Source organism: Monodelphis domestica, chromosome 6, assembly GCF_027887165.1.
Source record: "Monodelphis domestica isolate mMonDom1 chromosome 6, mMonDom1.pri, whole genome shotgun sequence".
Taxonomy (NCBI): domain Eukaryota; kingdom Metazoa; phylum Chordata; class Mammalia; order Didelphimorphia; family Didelphidae; genus Monodelphis; species Monodelphis domestica.
Window position 1 is genome coordinate 12,378,755 of NC_077232.1, and position 23,245 is coordinate 12,401,999.

Below are 23,245 nucleotides of genomic sequence, written 5' to 3' on the forward strand. Positions count from 1 at the left end.
CCAACTACCCACCAGGCCCTCCTGGCGGGGCTGCCCCGCGGCGGCCCTGGTCCCCGGCGCACTCCTCCTCTGGCCCGGGGTATCTTCCCTCTCCGCCCGCGAGCTCCTCTTCTGGCCCAGGGTACCCCCCGGCCCGGGGCCCGGCTCCCAGCCCAGGCTACCCGCAGCAGCCCTATTTCCCAGCAGGAGGAAGAGCGCCCTACCCGACCCAGGCGCCTCCCTACCCAACCCAGGCCCAGATGCCCAGTTTCCCAAGGCAGCCCAGACCCCTGGGTCCGCCCCAGCCGCCCTACCCGACGGGCCCCGCGCTTCCCTATGGGTTTTCCACCCCCCAGGGGCCCATGTGGCCCGGCTATTAGACCCGACTGTCACCCGCTGCCTCCCCTCCCCTCCCCTCCAGCTGTGCCAGGCACTGCTCTGTCATTGCTGCTTCCCAAAGTTGGGTTAGAGCCGGGCCACTGATGGACAGGCCAGTGTGGCCCTCGGGGCGTCTCCGGAGCCCAGGGCTCTGCCCGCCATGGGAAGCTCAGTCAACACTACGAGTTCCAAGTGGCGCCACCTCCTGTCCCTGCTGCTGCACCCACATTTACACTGGCCAAGGGGCAGGAGGGGGCCGGCTGGCTGCTCTCCAGGGCCCTTGGGCTGCCTGGGGGGCACTTAGTACTCCACAAAGCTTTCCTTCCTAGTGACCCGTGATCAAACTCTAGTAGAAGTCAGATAAGCTGCAGAGCGAGAGGCGGCGTGGGCATGGGGGGCTGCACCTTCGAGGGGGAGGACCAGATGTTGGGAGACGTCAGGGCAGACGTCGGCAGGAGCAGACGGTGACCATCTTTCCTCCCAGGGTGGCTCCGCTCCCCGTCAAGTTCCTTCCCAGCCTGCACTTTGTCCTTCAGTGCCTTTGATCTCGAAGCTCTTTCCCCCGTCACGCTCCTTCCTTCTCCCCATTTCTTAGCAAAGCTCATTTGGAGAGAAATCTCGGGAGTCGTTTCCCCCACCCCACCATAACCTGGGCTATCCCACCTAGGTAGGCCCCTACCGAGGACCTCAGCTCCAGGACCAGACGCCCTCGTTTGTGGTGCTGGTGGCACACCTTGGGTGTGGGGGGGTGCCAGATCCCCATGAGTAAGACGGACGGATGGATGGACAGACGGATCATTGAATTTCTGAAATGAATTTTTCTGAATTCGAAGAAAAAAATTCTGAAATGAATTCCACCCCCCCCCCCCCCCCCCCCCGCCTGGACCCCGGAGCTGCTATCGATTAGAAAGCTGAATGTACCTTGGACTGTCCAAAGCGGAATTGCTAACGCCTTGGCAGCCCTGCATGGAGGGAGAGGTGTCGGTTTGGATTCTGGTGCTCAGCCATCGCCCTGACCCAAGCCCAAGCCCAGTGGGAACAAAGGCTTGGTCACGCCAGAGGAAGTTTTCTCAACATGTTGCCAAATTTTGTTTGCTTTCCTAGAAGTGATTTATAAAGAGAAATGGCCACAATGGGCTCTGTTGGCTTGGATGCTTCAGATGGGAGGGGGATGCCCCCATCTATGATTAATCAGCATAATAAAACCAGGTGTACATGCAGCGCAGCGTTGGCTCTGGTGGGTGGGCAGAGTGAAGATGCTCCGAAGGCCCCGGCTCGATGGAGACACCTCCTCTCAGCGAGGTCCAGAAAGCCTCTGGGGCCTCGTTGGTGCACCACGCACTGGTTTCCTTTCTTGGCCATTAGCATCCTGTACCCTGCAGCCACCCTTCCCCTCTAACCCGCTGGGCCGGGCCCTCCCAGCCCTGCCTGGACAGCGTGCCGTTTGGTCAGCCTCCCTTGGGGCCCTGTGCATTCTCCGTGGAGCCGGGGATGGAGAATTCTGGCCTCGCCATGTGCTGGGTGACCCGTGAATGCGGCCTGCCCCTTCCACCCCGGGCCCATGAAAGCACATCAGGGGACAAGGCGGCCACTCGTTAGAGGGGTGGGGAGGAGGTGGTGACCCTTGAGAAGGGAGAGAGAGCTATTGCGTGGGCGAGTGTGCCCCGGCTGCAGAGTGAGCAGCCTTTCTGAGAGCTCGTCTTCTCAGCAGCAGGAGAAGGGCCACCTAAGAGGCCAACGTGATCTCCGCCCTTTACTCTCGGGAATGAGTGGTGCCACCCTTGGTCAGCCATCTTTTGTGGCGAGAAAAGCGCCTCCCTCAGGGCTTTGAGGGGCTGACACTGACAGCTGTTATTGATTAGGATCAAGTCACAGAACTCGAAAGGACCCTAAATGTCCCCATTTTGTAGGTGGGGAAGTGGAGGCTCAGGGGCCCCGGCCTTGCAGTAAATAACAGGCTGGAGTTATACTCTGCTTTGACTCTGAAGACCTCGGGATAAACTCGTGTCTCTTGGGCCTGCCTGGCCACTTGGGGCACTCAAAGAGCCCGAGACAACTGCAGAGGAGGAAGGCGGCTGACCCCTAGCTGGAGACCAAGGCAAGGGCCCAGCCAAGCTCCTTATGAGAAGCGCAGCCCGACTCCAGCAGGTTTGGCTCCACTCATCATAGTGGGCTCCTGTGGTACATTCCTGGGCACCCCTGGGGAGACCTGATGAGTCCTGAAGACCCCTTTGGGCAGCAGGATTTGGGGGTCCTTTGCACCGGTACCCCAAAGGGCAGTTTCTAGATGTTTATGGGCTAACTTTTTATTTAGAAGCTGTTCCGCTCACGCCCGCTTCCCTCCCACCCCCACGACGTCCCATTACTGACGAGCCTCTCGGATGCCCACTGACTTCCGGAGACACGAGGGGCTACGGGGCTACATCGTCATTCACCGCCTGGCCCGCTCACGGGAGACGCCTGCCTCCTCCGGGGTCAGCTGAACTGCCCGGAGTCCTGGGGACGTGCCGGACCCTTCGAGGAGGGGCAAACAGAGAACTAAAGACTATTGCAGGGCCCCCAGCCTGAGTTGGTGGTGCGGAGGAGGGAGGTTGGGACGCCTCCTCGGTGCTCCCGAGCTCAGGCATTCTCTGATTCCGAAGCGCGCCAGGCTCCGTGCTTGCCGCATCTTCCTGCTCCCTTCTCCGGCCTGCCGAGTGCCCCAGAGCGAGAGTGAGTTCCCTTATTAATGAGAGGCTCCTGGAGGGCTCCCCAAGAGTCCTGGAGGCTGGAAAAAGCCTCGCTCTAGCCGTCGGCTCCTCAGACTCTACTTACCCGGAGACTGAGATTGTGTTTGCTGGACTAGTGGCCGCAAGCGTGAGCGAGGGCTAGAGCGGCCAGCTGCGGGCCTGGACGAGCTCCCTTACGGAGGGCTCCAAGAAGGGCCCTTGGGCGAACATGGGCCCAGGAGAGGCCCGGAGGAGGCCGAGCATGGAGCCACGAAGAGTCGAATCAAGGCCCAGAGAGCGGAGCAGCCGCCCCACGGCTTCCCTCGTTCATAGGAATGTGTTCTCCGTCTGGCTGTTATTTCTCCCTTCTTTCCAGAGGAATTCTCCCGCCACCCAGGGATGAGTGAAGGAAAGCTGCAGACCCACGAGGAAGGCCCACGGCTTGGTGTCAGGGCTGCCAGACCAGAGTCATACACACTCATGCACACTCACACACTCACGCACACACACACTCATGCACACACACACTCATGCACATGTGCACACACTCATGCACATGCACACACACGCACACACACAATCATGCATGTGCACACACTCACAGACACTGACACACACTCATGCACACACACATACACACACACTCATGCACATGTGCACACATTCACACACATCCACATGCATACACACTCACGCACATGCACACACACTCATGCATTGCACACACATGTGCACATCCACACATACATACACATGCACACACACGCACATCCAGACACACACACACACTCATGCACATGTGCACACACAATCCACATGCATACACACTCACACTCATGCACATGCACACACTCATGCATTGCACACACATGTGCACATCCACACATACATACACATGCACACACGCACATCCAGACACACTCACACACACTCATGTACATGTGCACACACGCGTGCACATCCACACATACATACACATGCACACACACGCACATCCACACACACACACTCATGCACACGCACACGCACATGCACATGGCTAATATAAACAGGCTGCGTTTCTCCAGCTGGCAGCCATTCCCCCTTCTTGTCTAGAATCTCTGAAATGAAATCTCAGGGACGTCTGGTCTTCTCAGGTTGTAATAAAAAGCATTATTTACACAGAACATGAAAGACCTTCTTTCCCAGTGACCCCCCGAGAATCCCTCCCTGTTCCTCAGCAGGGGGCTGGAGAGTGGGGGAGGGGAGCAGGGAAGGCCGCCCCTTCCCCACAGCCCTGCCCAGGCGGCCCAGGCGGCCCAGGAGGATGCTGGGGAAGCCGGGCCCGCGCGTCTGGAGGGGCTTCATCGCAGGGCCCGACCCTTCCCCGAGGGGAAGCTGGCGTGAGTGGGCCAGGGAGGGCCCTGCCTTTCGCACAGGGCAAAGCCTGGGAGGAGGGGAGGAGGCTTTCCCTGGCTTGGGTCTGGGGTGAAGAAGAGGCCAGGCGGGGAATGGCAGGGAGACACGGAAGTGGCAATCTCGCTTCGTTCTGCCCCTTCACAGCAGGACGGAGAGTCGGGAAATGGTGCCAAGGTGATGAGTGCAGAAGATTCTCAGGAATAACGTCTCGTGCCTGGAGACACTCTGGCTGGACAAGAAGAGAACAGCGGGTCAAAGGAGGAGCACCATCAGGCCCCTGTGTGTGAACTGGAAGCCGGCGCAATAGAAATGACAATCGGCACGAGGCCTGGGGACGGGAGGTCCTGGGTTCCAGTCTGGCCTCAGACGCTCCCTCGCTGGGTGACCCTGGGCGAGTCCCTGAACCCCCATGGCCCAGCCCTGACCACTCTTCTGCCTTGGAACAATACGCAGGTCGGGGTAAAAAACTAAACAGGAACTTTGGGGGAGTTTTGTGGAAGCCACAGAGGACACAGGAAAAGTCGAGACTCGGAAAGGCATTCGTGACCCAAAATGTACAATAAGATGCTGTAAACACCCCATAAAAGACATCCAAAATTCAGACTTTCCTCTGGCACAAAGGGGGACCAAAGGCCTAGGCCGGGGCATTGCACCCCAAATCGAGATCACTGATGGGTCTCCTGGAACCCCGCAGGCTTCATTCGTGCATGGAAGCATCGTCGTCTTTTGAGGAAGGTCCAGGAGTCTCAGCACGTGCTACAGGGTCCAGGACCCCAAGCAAGGAAGCGCCGCTCTGAGGGCTCCTCTACGCAGGACCAAGAAGGCTCCCCTTCCCCGTCCTGAGAGAGACTCGCCTCTGAGAATGCCGGGAAACACTGACCGTTGAGGAGGGTCGGGGGAGGGGACCGCCTCGGTCACCCGCGGGACACTGGGCTGGCCCCATCGACCCTCAGGAAAGAGGGAGGACGAGGCGCGGGGGTGAAGCGAGCGATGCCTCACAGGGATCCGGAGAATGGCCCCTGGGGCAAGATGGCGGACGGGTGAGGGGAACTTGGGCTTGCAATTTCCAAAAATGGAATCATGAAAAAACACCAACTTTTTTTAATGGGTAGAAATTGGAATATTGCTCAGATTGGGAAACTGAGGCCAGGAGAAGGGAAATGCCTGGCCTGGTCATAGGCATAGTTAGTAGAAGGGGCAGGTTGGACCCCCATGGCCCCTTGGGTCCAGATCTAGGCTTCTGCCACTGCAGGGTGGATACCTGGACCCAAGGAGCCTTGGTGCCTTCATACATCCCAGGAGCCTAGCTTTGGGGTCCTGTGGGAGCCACTGCCCATTTGGGTCCAGTGTCCTCCTGCACCATCTGTGAGTCAGCTGCTGTAGCTGCCCTCGGGGGCAGGGGCATTCCAAAGTGGAAAAAGAACATCTTGAAGCACTTAAGGGAGTTCTCTGTGCCCGGAATGGCCCCAGCGTACACGAGACGTCGAAGGTCTATCTCTGTCATGGTCCCACGGCATCCGTCTTAGGACAGCTTTGAGTCATGCAAAGAATGCTTGACTCGGACTCAGAATCCTGGGTTCAAGTGCTGCTCTGATACTTGTGATCTTGAGCACATAGCTCACTTCCTCTTGGAGGATGGAGAAGAAAAAGCATCAGACTTGGAGAAAGGAGACCCGGGTTTGAGTGCCAGCTCGTGGTGACCTCTGGCAAGTTGCTGTGTCTCCACGCGTGAGTTTCCTCATTAGAGATGGGGATGGCAACGTACCTTCACCCTCAGGTGGACAGCAAAAGCCAACTAAAATGCTTCTAAGGGCTCGGAAAACCTTTAAACATTAGAGAAGCTGAGCTGTGATTCCCTACCGGGGGCCGTCTCAAGATCGCTCTCTGCACCCAGCCAGGCTGCTCCTCGGACACAGCACATGGTCCAAGGCAGACGGCCGATGGTCTGGTGCCTGTCCAGTATGGTGGACCCACTGCAGAGTCCTCAAGTGAGCTCTCAGTAGGGGCTGCTGTGCCACCCAAGTCACCGGACCCCTCTGAACCCCAGTTTCCTCATCTATAAAGTCAGGCTAAGAGAGTGACCTCACAGGGGAGGGGAGGACCAGATGAGATAACGAACACTTAACATGCCAGAGACACATCTGTTATTATGATCAACTCCATGATCTCCCTCCTCTGATCTATAAGCCGTGGGACAATAGACCAAGGAGAGATGGGAGGGATGGGAGAAGCTGTCCAGTTCAACCCCATCACTTTACAGATAAGGAAACTGAGGGCTGGGGAGTCAAAATGATTCTGGAAGTCTCCTAGATGGTAAATACCAGAGGCAGGATTTGAATCCAGGCCCTCTGAGTCCTGAGCCAAGTTCTTCCCATGATTCTAGGCTGTGGCCATCTTTCCATGGGTCATTACCAGTGAAACCACTTCCTCTATGGGGGCTGTTCAGCCAGACAGAGCCTTCCCTCTCAAGCCCTCTGAGGTGCTGACAGCAGAGGCGTCTCCTTAGTCCCAGCTAAGATCCTGCCCATTAGGAGAAGCTTTTCCCAGTCCCCCTTAGCGCTGGTGTCTTCCCTCTGCGATTTCCCCATTTATCCTGTGTTTCTGGTTTGTCCCCAGCTCTCTCTCTCTCTCACTAGAGAGCTCTTGGAGAGCAATGACTGGCTTTTGCATCTCTGAAGGGTAATAATCCCTGACTCCCAACAGGGGCTTAAACATGCTTGTTGGCTTGTCTTTGACTCATCTCTCCTGCGTCTGCCATGATGCCGGGCTCACGGGGCTGCCAGGGAGGCAAAGCTGGGCCCTTTGGGAATCGGGCTGCAGTTGGACTCACCTGTCACAGCCTCTGGGCCCCGTGCAGGTCATAGTCACTGTCAGAGGAGTTATCTGGTGGGTTGGAAGCCCTGTTCAGGGCCCCTTCCAGAGCTGGAGAGAGAAGAGAGATGCTTATTTTCAGTGACTTGTGGTGGAACCCAGGCTGTGCTCTTCATTGGCCCGTAGCCTATAGAGTTGAGAGAGGCAGCCAGCTCTATCCTATCTCCTAACTTAGATATGATAAAAAGCCATCTTCCTTTAATTTGACAGTTAAAGGGGCTCGGATTCAGGAGTCCTGCATTCAAATCCTGGCTTTGCCATTTATGACCTGAGTGACTATGGGTAAAACATTTTCCATCTTGGGGGCTCAGTTTTTTTCATTTCTAAAATGGGGAGAATAATTTGTGCACTGCTTGCCTCACCAGCCTACTCTTAGGAAAACACTCTCTTAACTTTGAAAAGCTTTTTCTTAAAAAAAAAAGAAGAAACTCCCTTGTCTTCTTCCAGGAAACAGGGAAAAGTGTGATGTGATTTTTTTTCTTACTTATCACAAATTGTGTCCCCAAACCATCACAATTTTGGGAGTATGAGGTGAAAAGAGAAGGGGAAAGGGAAGATCTGAATACTGTGCAAACATCTAGAAATGAGCACTTGTAGGGCAGAAAGAAGATCTGGGGTTCAGAAAAGACTTAAGCACCAGACAAGGTAGGATGATGACTGGAATGGGGAAGCAAGAGGTAGACTGACGTTCAATGAGTCCCCATGGTCCCATCTTGGCTGAGAAGTCATCCTACCCCTAACCTCCAGGAAGGCAAAAGTCTACCTTACAGTGTTTTCTTGAACATTTTTGTTGATGTTGATTAGTGAACCAGTTCAATAGTTTTCCTTCTTTGCCTTATCCTTCCCTGGTTTTGAGATTAGAGCTAATAGTGGCTTCCTAAAAGGAGTTTGATAAAGTGCTTTCTTTCTCTTTGAGAATAATTTGTATCTACACCTGTTTATGCTCAGTTTAAACTCCAATCCAAACTAATGAGCATTTGTTAAGCACTTACTATATGTAAAGCATTATTTTAGGAACTAGGGATGCAAAGGCAAAATTAAAACAAACAAACAAAAGAGTCCCTTCCCTCAGGAAGATTCTTTTACAGGAGGGGAGGGACAGCTAAATATCCCAAGATAACTTGAGAAGGAAGAGGAAACTGATTACTAAGGGGAGCAGGGGGATGCATTGGAACTGAGTTAAAGAAATTAGGGACTGAGAAATAGAGATGAGGAAGAAGAGTATTCCAGGAGTTATCTAACTGCTGTTATAGCATACATAGATCTAAGAATAATCCCCTCCAGGGGGCGCAGCTAAATAGCTCAATGCATTGAGAGCCAGGCTTAGACACAGAAGGCCCTGGGTTCAAATGTGGCCTTAGACACTTCCCAGCTGGGTGACCCTGGGCAAGTTCCTCAACCTCCATTCCCTAGTCTAGTCCTTACTGCTTTTCTGCCTTGCAACCAATATACAATGTTGATTCTAAAATGGAAGGTAAGGGTTTAAAAAAAAAAAGAACAGAATTTCCTGCACCAGTATTGAGAGCCGGAGGTCTTTGGGACAGTGGAAAGAGATTTGAGATCCAATAATCTGAGTTCAAATCTTGTCTCTGCCACTTACTGGTGTCTGAATAAGTCCCTTAATCCTCCTTTGCCTCAGTTTCCTTATCTGTAAAATGACGGGGGTTGGACTAGAGGGCTTCTAACATGCCTTCTAGCTCTAACTCTGGTCTAGTGTGTTGACCTGTGATGGCCACATCCTCCTCCCAGAGGAGCGTGCTCTAGTGATGCTCAGCTATGCCCCTGCACCCCAGTGCGATGGAAGGACTAGTCTGTCCATCACTCCTACAGCATCTGAATGGCCCCATCCTGGTGTGGAAGCCTCGAGGCGCCTTCCTAAGTGACTGGAATGGGGCACAGGAGGCAGGCCAGAGCCCTGCAGTGCACTCAGGGCTGGCCGAGGGTCACAGAGAGCAGCTGGGCCCTGATGGCCTGGGAATGGTAATGCCTGTATTAATGGGCTCAGGATGCATTAAGCCAGGAGAGTGGGATTGCTTCTCCAGGGGCTCCCAAGACCTCTGTCTCTCTGGAGGCTCCCAGACATTTGTGGTTGTGTGTTCTTCTGGACCCTCCCCCGCCCCAAATGTTCTCCTGGACTGGCAGATGTCTGTGAGGGTGGGGGAGGTCCCAGAGGTGATAGATGTTGCCCCCCTCCTTCTTTGTTAGCGTTGGGGTGGGTACAATCGGGAAGACCTGGGTTCCAATCCTTCCTCTGGACCTTACTAGTTGTATGGCCCAGGGAAAATCTCTTTCCATTTCCCTCTCCTTATCTGTAAAATGAGGGGGCTGGACTAGAAGACACCATCCAAGATCCTGTCCTGTTTCAGATCTAGAATCCTATGAGACCTGGTTTTATTCATTTAAAAATATATTTTAACAAACACCGAAGAAAACGAGCATTTCCAGATGCAAAGTACAACAGAAAAAGATTTTTAAAGTCATAATGAATCTCTATTAGATAGAGCTGATTCTTTTCTTTTGACATCTTCCTTCCTTCCTTCCTTCCTTCCTTCCTTCCTTCCTTCCTTCCTTCCTTCCTTCCTTCCTTCCTTCCTTCCTTCCTTCCTTCCTTCCTTCCTTCCTTCCTTCCTTCCTCCCTCCCTCCCTTCTTCCCTCCCTCCCTCCCTCTCTCTCTCTCTCTCTCTCTCTCTCTCTCTCTCTCTCTTTCTCTCTCTCTTTCTCTCTTTCTCTCTCTTTCTCTCTCTCTCTCTTTCTTGCTCTCTTTCTTTCTTTCTTTCTTTCTCTCTCTCTCTCTCTTTCTATCTTTCTTTCTTTCTTTCTTTCTTTCTTTCTTTCTTTCTTTCTTTCTTTCTTTCTTTCTTTCTTTCTTTCTTTCTTTCTTTCTTTCTTTCTTTCTTTCCTTCCTTCCTTCCTTCTTTCTTTCTTTCCTTCTCTCTTCCTCCCTCCCTTCCATCCTTCCTTCCTTCCAACTGAAGCTGTGAATTTATTATGAATGGCTTGCTTTTATTTTAAAGTACATGATCAATTCAACTTGTTATTTTCAAAACTGTATGGCTTGTCTGATTCCCACAGACTTTTGTACTGTTCTCTTCTATGCCTTTTATTTTTTATTTTATTTTTTTAAATAAACCCTTACCTTCCATCTTGGAATCAATACTGTGTATTGGTTCCAAAGCAGAAGAGTGGTGAGGGCTAGGCAATGGGGGTTAAGTGACTTGCCTAGGGTCACACAGCTGGGAAGTGTCTGAGGTCAGAATCTAGGACCTCCCATCTCTAGGCCTGGCTTTCAATCCACTGAGCCACACAGCTTTCCCCTCTTCTATGCTTTTTAAGAAAAGCTTCAATATCTCTTTTAAAAAATGGCAACACTTTCACTAGCCCTCCTGCCTTCCTTCCCCAAACCAAAAGGAAAACAAAACCCTCATATCAGAATAGGCAAAGCAAAACAAATCCTCTTATTGGTGCTAGCCTCTGAAGAGACCTGGGTATTAAGCCCACACCAGCTCTTGCTAGGAATATGATCTTCCCCTCCCTTTCTGTACCTCAGTTTCTTGATCTGTAAACCAAGGGCTTTAGTGCTGGCAGCCACTAATTTCACTGTTATTGAGAGGCAGACATGAAGTCATGGGTGTGAAATGTTCCCTGAAGCTTCAAGCCCAATGATGGTGCTTAAGAGTTCCTTTTGGGGACAATTGATGCTAGGCTGGTCCTTTTCCAGGAGCCAGGATTCCTTCTCTCTCTTACCTGGATACGCCGAGAGACGGGAATGCCTGGGAGGCTGGCTGTATTCATTCTCCACATTTGAAGCACCCGGGTTCTCGGCTTGGGTCCGGAGGTTCACAGTGTGGTTGCGATGGAAGGACACTAGAAAGCATAGAAAGAAAGGAAAAGTTGGGGGTCTCTACCTACTTCTCCTGGAGAGCCCTTTTTGGTGTTTTCGTCAGGGCTCCATTTTGCCATCTTCCTTAGGGGACCCCCATCCTCTCTTCCTTCCTGCCTATAGACATCAGGATTTAGGGAAATCCTCCTTCTGACAGCAGCTTTGGAGGGATGATCATTCCGCTGAAGTCGAGAGCAAAGTGAGTGAGGGAAAGCTAGGACCTAGGCAGGGCAGGGAAGGTCTGAAGGGGCACTCCCCAGGGACCCCAGAGGGATTTTTTGAGCCTTCTCATAGACCCATCATTGCTGTTGCCTGCATGGACCTGCTCTCTTGATAGTTTAAACAAAACTCTATCAGAAACCTACTCAATAATGTGGATGAGAGAATCTAATGTGGTTCTATCATGGGCGATCATTCTCCGCATGAAATCTTTCCTGGTCTGGGCAACGGCTCGCCAATATCGAACTTCTTTGTGTATGTGGATGGAGGGGAATTAGGAGCAGCAGCTTGGAAAAGAAGACTCATCTTCACAGGTTCAAACCTGGTCTCAGATGCTTCCTAGCCACCCTGGTGAGGCACTGAACCCTGTCTGCCTCAGTTTCTCATTTGTAAAATGATTTGGAGAAGGAAACAGCAAACTACCCTCTACCTCTGCCACAAAAACAGTTACAAATGCCTGAAATCTTTTCCTCTGTATAACATTCTTTCCTTTGGAATGCTTACAGGTCAGACAGAAGGGTGGTGAGGGTTAGGCAATTGGGGTGAAGTGTCTGAGGTCATATTTGAACCCAGGGCTTCCCGACTCCAAGTCTGGCTCTCTATCCACTGTGCTTCCTAGCGACCCCTATCTATTCACATCATCTCTCCCATGAATAGAGGAGCCACTTGGGAACAGGGATTGTCTCCTTCTTCGTACTCTTATCCTGGCACAAGGCATGGAGCCTGGCACAGTTGGTGCTTAGTACATATTTGCTGACTGATTCATAATATTGTCATTGTGGGGCAGCACAGAGAGCTGGGTTCAAATCTTGCAGCTGAGCTGACCTGCTTTGACTCTGGGAAATTGCTTAACCTCTCTTGGCCAAAGCTGCCGGGCGCGTGGGTGGAGGCCATTTTCCCCCACCGGTGGAGTCACAAGTTTTGTTTTAAAAAATGATATTATGAATGTGACAAAATGTGATTAACCAACGATAAATGTGACGTTATAGGAGGGAGTCTAAGAGGGCCGGATGGACTGGACGAATGAGATTAAACCAAGGAGGCTTCTTGGAAGAAAGGTATCTTGGGTTCAGTTCAGCTCAGTTTGATTCCGTTCATAGCTCATGGCCTCGTCCCCCATAGTTGGGAGGGACCTTAGAGGGCCCGAGTCCTGCCTGTCTCATTCTACAGATGAGAAAACTGAGGCCTGGAGAGGCTCGAAAGCTCTCTCCATCCTACGACCTTTCAGACATCCACTGAGTGTCTCCGGTGCTTTATGGTGGGAGGCGGCATCTTGGAGTAGAAGTTTGGCATCAGGAAGACCTGCCTCTGGCACGTAGAAGCTGTAAGACCCTGGGCAAGTCACTCACAGCCTCTGTGCTCCTTGGAGGCTCTCAGTCAGTCAACAAGGCTCCTCAGGGCCGAGCCCTGTGCTGAGGGCTGGGGTGACACAGAAAGGCCAAAAGCCAGTTCCTGCTCTCTGGGGGAGACTCTGCAATCCAGATTAGCTCCTGGTCTACACTGGGCAGGGGATGGGGGTGGGGGAGCTTATGGTCTACCCAGGAAGAAAACTAGAGAAGAATCAGGAAAGGCTTTTTGGAGGAAGCAGTGCCTGAGCTGAGCCTTGAAGTAAGGCAGGAATACTGAAGAGCCAGCCTGCAAGAGGAGGGGAAGGTGGCACCGGGGAGGGCATGGGAGGAGGGACATTGATCTTTGTATGAGGGATAATTGGAAGGCTCAAAGAGCCCAGCCTGAGAGCCAGAAGGGACTCAAGTCTGCCCAAGGTCCAGAGATGGATAGAGTGACTTGTCCAAGGGAGTCAGGGGGCAGAACTGGGATTCGAACCCAGGTCTTCTGACTCCAAATCCAACCCTCTTCCCTCTATGCTTCTTATCAAGGAAGGGAAGGAAGAGGAAGTGGCAAATGGGGAACTGGGGAAATGGGGACCAACTGGCATTTGTAGAAGCATTGAAGACCCCACGGCGCAGGACAAAATGCATCTGGACGGTTCCTAGCTCCAGAGCTGACCTCGGTCTCAACTGCCTCTTGTTGTGGTAGGCCAAAGGCGCTGAGGCCAGGCCAAAGCAGAGGCAGTGGTGACTCCTTGGTCTCTGAGGTCTCCACAGCTACAGGGCGCCTAACCATCTGCGGAGGCTTGAGAGTCTCTGCTGAGCAATCAGAGGCAGCCTCTGCTGGGGGAGGGCAGGGGTAGAGCAGATACTGGGGAGCAGCCATTCTCCCTCCTCCTCCTCCTCCTCTTCATCTTCCTCCTCTCCTTCCTCTCTTTCCTCGTCTCCTTCCTCCTTTCCTTCCTCCTCCTCCTCTTCTCCTTCCTCCTCTTCTTCCTCCTCCTTTTCTCCTTCCTCCTCCTCCTCATCTCCTTCCTCCTTTCCTTCCTCTCCCCCTTCTTCCTCCTCTTCCTCTTCTCCTTCCTCCTCCTCCTCTTCTCCTTCCTACTCCTCCTCCTCCTCCTCCTCTGAAAGCCTATCCCAAACTGCTGGGCTGAGCCCCAGGGTCTCCTCAGCAGAGGGGCACCCAAGCACAGGGAGCCAACCCCCCAGATTCCCCTTACCATTCTGGTTCACTCCTGTTGGACCGATCCATTGGCGTTGCTTCTTCTGATGGACTGAGCAACAAGGGAGAGAGAAGGAAGAGGTTAGGGTGGGGCTACTGCTGCTGGGGAGCATTTAGGCCATCTAGAGAGGAGGCAACTCTAGGCTGGGAGCCCAGGCTGCTTGGGTTCTCCTCCTGGCCTTGCTATGGAATTCTTCCTATACTTGTTGGTTACACAGAAGAGTATGATTGGGACAGCTAGGTGGCTCAGTGGATAGAGAGCCAGCTCTAGAGATGGGAGGTCCTGGCTTCAAATCTGGCCTCAGACACTTCCCAGCTGTGTGACCCTGGGCAAGTCACTTGACCCCCATTGCCTAGCCCTTACCACTCTTCTGCCTTGGAACCAATACACAGTATTGATTCTAAGACGGAAGGTGAGGGTTTAAAAACAAAAGGAAAAAGGTGATCATTGTAATCGTGTCTTGTTCTTTGGGACAAAAAAAAAAGCTGCATTGAAAGTTATAGAGCCTGGGTTCAAATTCTGGCTCTGCTGCCTGGGTGACCCTGGGCAAGTCACTTCCCCATGTGCCTCAATGCCCTCATTGGTCCCCAGGACCCCTTTCACCTCTAGATCATGGGTCGTAGGCTCCCATCACAAGCAGAGTCTCTGGGAGTCAGCCCGGATGTGAGGGACCTGGTGGTGGGACACAGCTCCTCCCTGGGCCAGCCTCTGGGGGCCCCTCGCTCTTTTAGTCTGCACCAATCCCTCCTCCTCTTCCTGTGACATCAGACTACCCCAGAGAGAGCCCAGAGACTCCTGGACTTGTCCCTCTCCTCTGTGTCTCCTATGGGCACCCCCTGAGCTCCTATGCCCCCCTCCTGGTCTGCTTTCGCCCCTCCTGTACTCCACAAACCACAGTGGCTCCCTTTTACCTCCAGGATCAAATAGAAATCCTGTTCCAGTATCTAAAGCCCTTTGACAGCCTTTACCCGCCGGCCACAATGGCTTCTTGCTGTTCTTCTCCCAGGAGGTGCGGCACCCCCCCCCCAGCTTCCCTGACTTCCTTCACATCTCCCCTCCTCCTCTCCCTCCCAAGAGGCGGCTGGTGCCCTCCCCAGGGCTCTGCATCCCGCTGGGTTGTGGGGACCCGGTCACTGGCTACCCAGGCATGGGAGCCCTTAAGGGCAGGGACTCGGTGGTTCAGTCTTTGCATCCTGGTGCTTAACCCAGAGCTGGGCCAGCCGGGGGGCCACATCAATGCTAGTTAATGGACTGCCCAACCCCAGAGCTAAGCCAGGAGCCCTTTCCAAGGCCGGAGCCTGGACCTGGGCAGGGAAGGAGGCTTTTAGAGCGAATGTTAGCGGCTGACGGGGGCCTTTGGAGACCAGCCCATTCCCAGCATCTGACAGAGGACACTGAGGCCAGGGAGGAGTGACGGGCAGGAAGAGACTTCACAAGTCCCTCAGTCTAATTCTATTCACTGGGAAAGATTTGCCCAAGGCCAGACTCTTTCTGTCTCACTGTTTTAGCCTCAGTCTCCATCGCTCTGTCCCTCTGCCTCTGTCTGTCTGTCTGCCTGCCTCTCTCTCTCTTCCCTCTCTCTCTGGCTCTCTGTGTCTGTCTGTCTGTCTCTGTCTGTCTGTCTCTCCTTCTCTGTCTCTGTCTCTGTCTCTCTGTCTCTCTCTGTCTCTCTCTCTCTGTCTCTCCTTCTCTGTCTCTCTGTCTGTCTGTCTGTCTCTCCCTCCCTCCCTCTCTCTCTCTCTCTCCCTCTCTCTGGCTCTCTGTGTCTGTCTCTCTCTGTCTCTCTCTCTGTCTCTCCTTCTCTGTCTCTCTGTCTCTGTCTCTCTCTCTTCCTCTCTTCTTTCTCTCTCTCTCCCCTCTGCCTTTCCTCTTTCCCTCTGTCTTTCTCTCTGTGTCTCTCTGTGTCTGTGTCTGTCTCTCTCCTCTTTCCCTCTCTCCCTTTCTCTGACTCTGTCTCTCTGAGTTTCTTTCTCTCTCTGTCCCTGTGTCTCTGTCTGTTTCTCTCTCTGTCTGTCTCCTCTGTCTCATCTTTCCCTCTTCCTCCCTGTCTCTCTGAGTCTCTGTGACTCTATCTCTGTCTCTGTCTCCCTCTCTCTGTGTCTGTCTGTCTCCTTGGCCTCTCTCTGTCTCTCTCTCTGTCTCTCTGTCTGTCTCCTCCTCTTTCCCTCTCTCTCCCTCTCCCTGTCTCTCTTCCTCTTTCTCTCCCCCCTCTCTCTTATGTCTGTCTGTCTGTCTGTCTCACACACACACACCTCATATCAGTGACTGGAACCCAGAACCAAGAGGGTCAGAAAGCCAGCTGCCAAAGAAGGGAAAAGGGGGATGGCTAGGGCGGCAGAAGGAGGCTGGGGGGCTGGGCTACTTACACTTCTTCTCCAGCTTCTTGTAGGCCACAGGCCCACAGGCCACTAGGAGGACAGCCAGGAGGATCAGGGCCAAGATGATGCTCATCACAGTCCCTGCCCCCAGCCCAGCTGCATTTGGGTCATGGCCTGAGAGAAGACAATGAATGGGTTAGTGTTGAATCTGGTCCCCTGAGCGGAGCTCTAACTAGGGCTGGGTAAATGGGCCTTTGTCCCAGGGAGCTGAAATCTAGAGCATATTTGGCACTTGGGTTCCTTGGGGGAACAGAAATGCCTGGGATTCGGATTTGGCAGGAGTTCGTGCACAGGGGAAGCTTGGGAGGGAGATGTTTCCCCCCTGGGCGAGCTGTGCTTCCCGTGTCCTCCCATGAGATCCTGCGTCCTGGGGTCCCTGCCCAAAGCTTCGCCTGTCACTTGCACTGTTTGTCCCTGGAGAGTTCTGTCGAAGGACGGCGGCTGATGCTGCGAACCTTCCTAACACTATAGAGTAATAGTGCAGACAATGACGTCCTTGGCTTCCCCTGATTTTACTGGAAGAGCTTCTCATGTTGGTTCGTTACCCATGATGCTCTTGCTTTGGGGTCCTTTTTTGGAACCTTCCCTTCCACTGTAGAATCAGTACTGGGTATTGGTTCCAAGGCAGAAGAGAGGTAAGGGCTGGGCAATGGGGGTCAAGTGACTTGCTCAGGGTCACTTAGCTGGGAAATATTTAAAGCCAGATTTGAACCCAGGACCTCCGGTCTCTAGACTTGGCTCTCTCCCCTGGGCCACCCTGCTGCTCCCTCAGGGCATGCTTGTTGCCTGGTCACTAACCCCCTTATCTTGAAAAGGCCCCTCAGAGAAAGAAGGGGCCGCCCCATCAGGGAATGGTGGGTCCCCCGGCTCACATTCGAGTCTTTTGCCTTTGCACAGGGGGTCTCCCGGCTCGAAGGTGTAGCACTCGGAGAGGTTGTAGCGGTTGCAGTGGAGCATGCTGGAGCGCCCCGTGCTGAGGGACTTCTGCGGGACGTCCTCCTGGGTGAGGAGGCGCCCGCAGTGCTGCTCGTGGCACACCTCCTCCCAGTTCTTCTGCGTGCTGCACAAAGCTCTCCACTGGCCCTCGAAGTTCACCTCCACGGTGCCCGCGCAGGCATGGCTCCCGCCCTTCAGGCGGCTTCTCACCTTGGGCTGGAAGTCTGAAATGGGGGGAATCAGGGAGAATCAAGGCTGGCCCTGTGGAGTACATCAATTAATTCTTAAAAACCTTCACCTTCCGCCACAGACTCAGTGCTGTGTATGGGCTCCGAGGCCGAAGAGTGGTCAGGGCTAGGCAACAGGGGTTAAGGGACTGGCCCAGGGTCACACAGCTAGGAAGTGTCCGAGGCCAGATTGGAACCCAGGACCTCCCAACTCTAGGTCTATCAATCCTCTGTATCTCTGTCTGTCCTCCACTCCATTGTCTCCATCTATCTTCCACCAATCTCTAAAGATGGGGATCCTCTCTCTTTGGGGACTGCGAATTATGGAGGAAAGATGGAGTCAGAGGACCCAAGTACCAATGCCACCTCTCCCATTACTGCCTCTGTGACCACAGGCAGTCACTTCATCTTCCTAAGCCTCAGTTTCCTTTCCCACATCCACAGTCTAAATATTACACTGGTATTCAAAGAACCAAGAGCTCACCCTTTATTTGCCAAGACGAGATCTAAATGGGTGCTTGACCTAGATATAAAGGGCCACATCATACACAATTTAGAGGAACGTGGAAAAATTACCTCTCAGATCTCTGGATGAGAGACAAATTCATGACCAAATAATGACCAGAGATCACAGAGGAGAAAATGTGTATGTCTGATTATAGAAAATTTAAAAGCTTTTGCCCAAATAAAATTTAGTATTGAAAGGAAAACATTTAACTAGGGAAAAATCTTTATGGAAAATTTCTTTGGTAATGGTAACATTTCCAGAATACATAAGGAACTGAGTTGAATTTATAAGGAAAAGAGCCACTTTCTAACTAATAAATAAATATGAACCAGCAACAAGGAAGATATCCAGGCAATCTATAGCCACATTAAAAAAAAAATTGCCTCACTGTTCATTAGAGAAATGCCAAACTCCAGCAATTCTGAACCTGACTCATGTCCATGTGAGTGATAAAAATGGCCAAAAAAAAAAGGAAAATAAGAAATGTTAGATTGGCTGTGGCATACTGATACATTGTTGGTGGACCTAGCCATTCTGGAAAATAATGTGGAATTTAAACACAAAAAATTATTAAACAGGCTCAATTATACCACGCTTGGATCTTTACCAAAGAGGGGCTTAACAAAAGAGGACAAGGTCCTAGAGTATTTAATTATAGCAGTTTTGGGGGTGTGTGTGTCTAATGTGGCAAAAATATTGGAATCTAAGGGGATGCCCTTTAACTGAATAATATCTGAATAAATTGTGGTATATTAATGGAAGAAGGGAAGCCCTTCTGTGCTAGGATATGGAGAAAAGGGATGATCTCAAAGATTTGAAATGCAGAGTAGAGGAAGAAGAAGCTGAAGGACACATTGTATTATGACATCAATGTTACAAAAGTGAATAATTTGGAGGATGTCTATAAGCTGATCAAGACTAAAATGAGGAGGAGAAGAAGGAGGAAAAGACAAATAATGATGCTTTGTAAAGGCAAGCAACTTGGGAACTGTGGGAACTCAGCTCAACACAGCACCCATCCGGGATTCCAGAGGACCAGTGATGAGACATGCCACCCAGCGTACAGAATGAGACACGTGTGTGTGTGTGTGTGTGTGTGTGTGTGTGTGTAGATAATGGAGGAATTTGTTTTGCTCGACTATACCTATTTTTCTCATTTAAAATTTTAGTTTCAGTTCCAAATACTCTCTGTCCCTCCATCCTTTCTCCCACCCACTGAGAAGGCAAGAAACAGGAAACCCACTACAGTATGAAGTTGACTACATATTTGTTTCAAGAAATTTGCTTTTTCCCTTTTCCTTTTTCTAATGGAATGGGGGGTGGGTGGGAGAGAAAAACAGATATCTGTTCATCTAAAAAGACAATTAAAGGGGCGGCTAGGTGGCTCAGTGGATTTGGAACCAGACTCAGAGATGGGACATCCTGGGTTCAAATCTGGCCTCAGACACTTCCCAGCTGAGTGACCCTGGACAAGTCACTTAACCTCCATTGCCTAGCCCTTACCATTCTTTTGCCTTGGAACCAATACACAGTATTAATTCCAAGATGGAAGGTAAGGGTTTAAAAACTAAAAAAACAATTAAAAATAGAGATGGGAAATGTTGCATTCACTTTCAGATGGGGTCACTATATCATAAGAGACCTCCCAGGAAGCAAGAGGAAGCTGTAAATGTTTTCATGTAAAAACAAATTAGATCAATTAAATGGAAAGTGTAAAAATCCAAGACGTGGCAATTGGATTCACTGATCTCTAAAGTCCTTTTAGATTCTTATGAACTCAGGTCCTCAGTTTCCCCATCTGACATTCCTTCCACAGGCCCATGCAGTTGGGGATCATGGAACAGGGATCTGAGTTTGGCAGCACCATATGTGTGCTCTAGCCTGATCTCCCACAACCTCCAGCCAGACTGCCTTACTCTTGCCCACAGTTTACCCTCTTGTCTCTGGCCCTTCATTCGTGAGTAGTCACCATTTGGAGTATCCTCTCTCTCACTCTTCGCCTGGTGAACCCCACCCTCACCTCCTCCAGGAAGCCTTTCCTGATCTCTATGGCTTTTTTCCACTTAGATTTCATATGCTACCTTTTGAGCATCATGAAAATTCTCTTTTGGTTCCTTGGCTCGTTACTAGTCTATGAGTTCTGTGTCACATCAAAAGGTACTTAAATATGGAATGAATGAATTTTAGAGGGGGAGGAACCGAATCCAAGTCCAGTGCATCCATTTCACTGAAGAGGAAACTGTCCCGGGGAGGACCCACTCACCAGAGCAGATGATGGAAATGGTTTGGTTTCCCCTACAGCTCTTCTCCTTCCTGAAGATCTGCTCTAAGGAGGTGCCGTTAGGATCCTTGACCCCCCAGAGGACCTGCAGGGCTTTCAGTCCCTCCCGATTCCTTAAGTCTGGCCTCTGGGCTGATGGGTCCAGATGGTCCAGGAAGGTGCCACAGTTCAGGTTCTGGCAGATCAGGTTGCCCAGAGCCGGGGACCAGGCTTTGGCGTCGTAGCAGATGCTTCCCCCGGTGCTCCCCTGATAGAACTCAACCACGCCGGCACAGCGGAGCCTCTCCTTCCCCTCCACCAGCAGGAGCCTTGAGGGGCCTGGGAGGAAGACAAGGGAGGACGTCAACCCAGAAGGGCAGAGATAGAGAACCAGAGGAAAAGGCAGGGACTCAGACAGGATATGGAGATCAGGGAGGCGAGAGACGGAAGCTAATGGCAGGTGCATGATGGAGATCCTCCACCATTTAGCCATGGCCTGGGTCACGATGAAGGGATGCAATCTCTGGCCGCACCCTTCACTGCCTTCTTTATGTCTCTTCTGCCTTTCCCACTGACCTCTGCTCTGTGTGCCCAGACAGCGGGGAGCAGAAGAGTATTGGGAGTGGGCACAGTGGCCCACCCAGGATGCTTCTGCAGGGAGCTGAAGTCAGAGCAGATGGACCAACACCTGCCAGTCTTCCAGCAGATTAGAAACAACAGAGCTTGGCGCCTACTTGGCAAGAAGAGTTCCTCCAAATACGAAGCTACCAGATGGGAAACTGGGATGCGATGACAGCCCTCCCATGACACCCAGGGAAGCCTTAAGGCAACGTCCCGGCGTCTTTGCTTCCTTCTCCTCCTCTGTAACTGAGCACTTGTTTCATGCAGTTCTTGCCCCAGGTTCCTCCATTCCTAGTTACCATCCTGCTGTGTCCCATAGGCGTGAAGGCGCCCCCTCCACCCCCCACCCCATTGCTCTGATTCTCTAGAAAAGCAGAGGTTCAAAGATCCCCAGAGCTCGGCCCCTTTCTAGAAGCACCTCCACCAATGTTGGAGGGTGGCTGAAAGAAGCCTCTCCCCTTCTTGTTCACAACAGCAAGGGTGGAAGTGGGTGGCGCCCAGGATGGATGAGTCATGGGACCTTAGAGGGGCCATTGAGTTCAACCTGTTTGTTTTACCCATGAGGAACCCGAGGCCCGAGAACGTAAGGGCCTTGTCAAAAGGCACGCAGCCATTGGGTGGCAGAGATGGGACTCCTGTCCGGTCCCCCTGGCCTTCTCTGGCCCCTGCCACTAGAGCAGAAATCCCCACCCGGATTCCAATGGCACCTTTGTAGTCAAAGGTGTTTTACATCCGTCCCCCGTTTCACAACAGCCCTGTTTTTGTGTGTTCTACAATGAGAAGAGGAAACGGGCCCAGAGTGGGGAAAGGATTTGCCCAAAGTCGTCCAGCTGAGCTCGGGAACGTCGCTGGGATGCCCACCCATGTCCGATGCCCGTCTGGGCTTTCAATGACACCCAGATAGGGAAATTACTCATCTCCGCCTGGAAGATGAGCGGGGACGTTGCTGCCCAGGGTCCAGGAGAACCTGGGACAGGGCCACCCACTAGGAGGCAGGCCTGGTGGGAGCCCGCATTTGCTCTTACCAGTGGGCTCAGGCGAGGTCACGGCTGGCTGCTGGGTGGTCGGAGGTGCTTTGGGAGCTGGTTCTGAAAAGAGAGGAAGTCCAAGATCTGTCCTGGTGGGCAGAGAGGCTTAGGGAGACCGGCGATGAGGATGCTGGGAATCAGTTGGGGATGGGCAGGGCCAAGGAAGGGCTGGGGCTCCGGTGCCATGTGGACATCCAGCCCCAGCTCTTCAGGGGAGCTAGAGATGACGGGCCACATGGGCCCTCCCTCACCCCTATAGACCCTCCTTCTAGGAGTGAGCTGCCCATCATTACTGGGGCCCGAGGAGGAGCGCTCTCACTCCCCAAAGTCCTTCCCTGAGGGCCATGCCAGGGGTGTATAAGCTGCTGCCAGGCCCCACATGGCTGGTAAGGCTTTCTGCATAAACTCTCTGATGAGTTCTATATTGCTTCTTCTGCTCTATAAATCCAGTCAAAGCAGCCTTCTGCTGGCCTTCCTCACATCTCTTACCTCCAAGCCTTTGCATGGAACGTTCCCAATGCCCGGAATGATCTCCCTCCACACCTCCAAGCCCTAGAACCCCCAACTTCCTACAAAGCTCCACTCAAGGGTCACCTGAAGCCTTCCTCGATTTCTCCCCTGCCCCTTTAGGGGTTAGTACGCAACCCACCCCCAAATTGTCTTGTATTTGAGTTGCAGGCATACAATAAACGCTTGCTTGAGTGGCTGATAATGGAGGTTTTTAATCATTCAGAGGGAGGTCCCTAGTATTTGGGAGGATCTAGAACCAAGAATTTAAGAAATAGTTTGAAGAAAACAACTCTGGGGGCGACATTGGATTTATTTTCCAAGGATTTTGTTATTCAGTGGTTTCATTTGTGCCTGACTTCATGACCACATTTGGGGTTTTCTTGGCAAAGACACTAGGGTGGTTTCCAGTATCATTTTACAGAAGAGGAAAAGAAGGCAAATGAGGTTACGTGACTTGCCCAGGGCCACACAAGTGTCTGAAGCAGGATTCAAACTCAGGGCTGCCCAACTCTAAGTCCAAAGTTCTACCCACTGAGCTACCCAGTTGCCTGTTGGTCAGAGCAAGTCAGTGTCAAAACCTCAGAAATAATATAGGTCAATTAACATGCATTTCTAAAATGCTTTCCCTCCTGGCACACCTATGAAACATGGGGTACAAGGATTCCTATACTAAAGATGGGAAAACTGAGGCTCAGAGAGGTTAGTCATCTTTCTCAGAGTCACACAGTCAGCAAATGCTAGGTCTTTTTGTGGATAAGATCCAAAAGAACTGGAGTTTGAAACCCATTTC

At 52.1% G+C, this 23,245-nt stretch overlaps 2 protein-coding genes across 6 annotated transcripts in view; one reads left to right on the forward strand and one right to left on the reverse strand.

Annotated features, from left to right (window-relative positions):
• Positions 1 to 1,577, forward strand: part of VPS37C (VPS37C subunit of ESCRT-I) — a 24,258-nt gene extending 22,681 nt beyond the window's left edge. For all 4 annotated transcript variants that reach the window (XM_001367669.3, XM_056801645.1, XM_056801643.1 and 1 more), the window contains exon 5: positions 1 to 1,577. This exon is cut by the window's left edge and continues 370 nt beyond it. In XM_001367669.3, the coding sequence (XP_001367706.2) occupies positions 1 to 359 (359 nt within the window). In that variant the 3' untranslated portion in view covers positions 360 to 1,577.
• Positions 1,578 to 4,189: 2,612 nt separating this feature from the next.
• CD5 (CD5 molecule) overlaps positions 4,190 to 23,245 on the reverse strand; it is a 32,608-nt gene continuing 13,552 nt past the window's right edge. The window contains exons 3-10 of one of the 2 annotated variants that reach the window (XM_056801642.1): positions 21,943 to 22,005; positions 20,300 to 20,635; positions 17,238 to 17,525; positions 16,354 to 16,479; positions 13,985 to 14,038; positions 11,079 to 11,198; positions 7,294 to 7,385; positions 4,190 to 4,692 (exon numbers count right to left, since the gene is read on the reverse strand). In XM_056801642.1, the coding sequence (XP_056657620.1) occupies positions 7,297 to 7,385; positions 11,079 to 11,198; positions 13,985 to 14,038; positions 16,354 to 16,479; positions 17,238 to 17,525; positions 20,300 to 20,635; positions 21,943 to 22,005 (1,076 nt within the window). In that variant the 3' untranslated portion in view covers positions 4,190 to 4,692; positions 7,294 to 7,296. The remainder of the gene's footprint in view (positions 4,693 to 7,293; positions 7,386 to 11,078; positions 11,199 to 13,984; positions 14,039 to 16,353; positions 16,480 to 17,237; positions 17,526 to 20,299; positions 20,636 to 21,942; positions 22,006 to 23,245) is intronic. The other variant, XM_056801641.1, reaches the window with a different exon arrangement.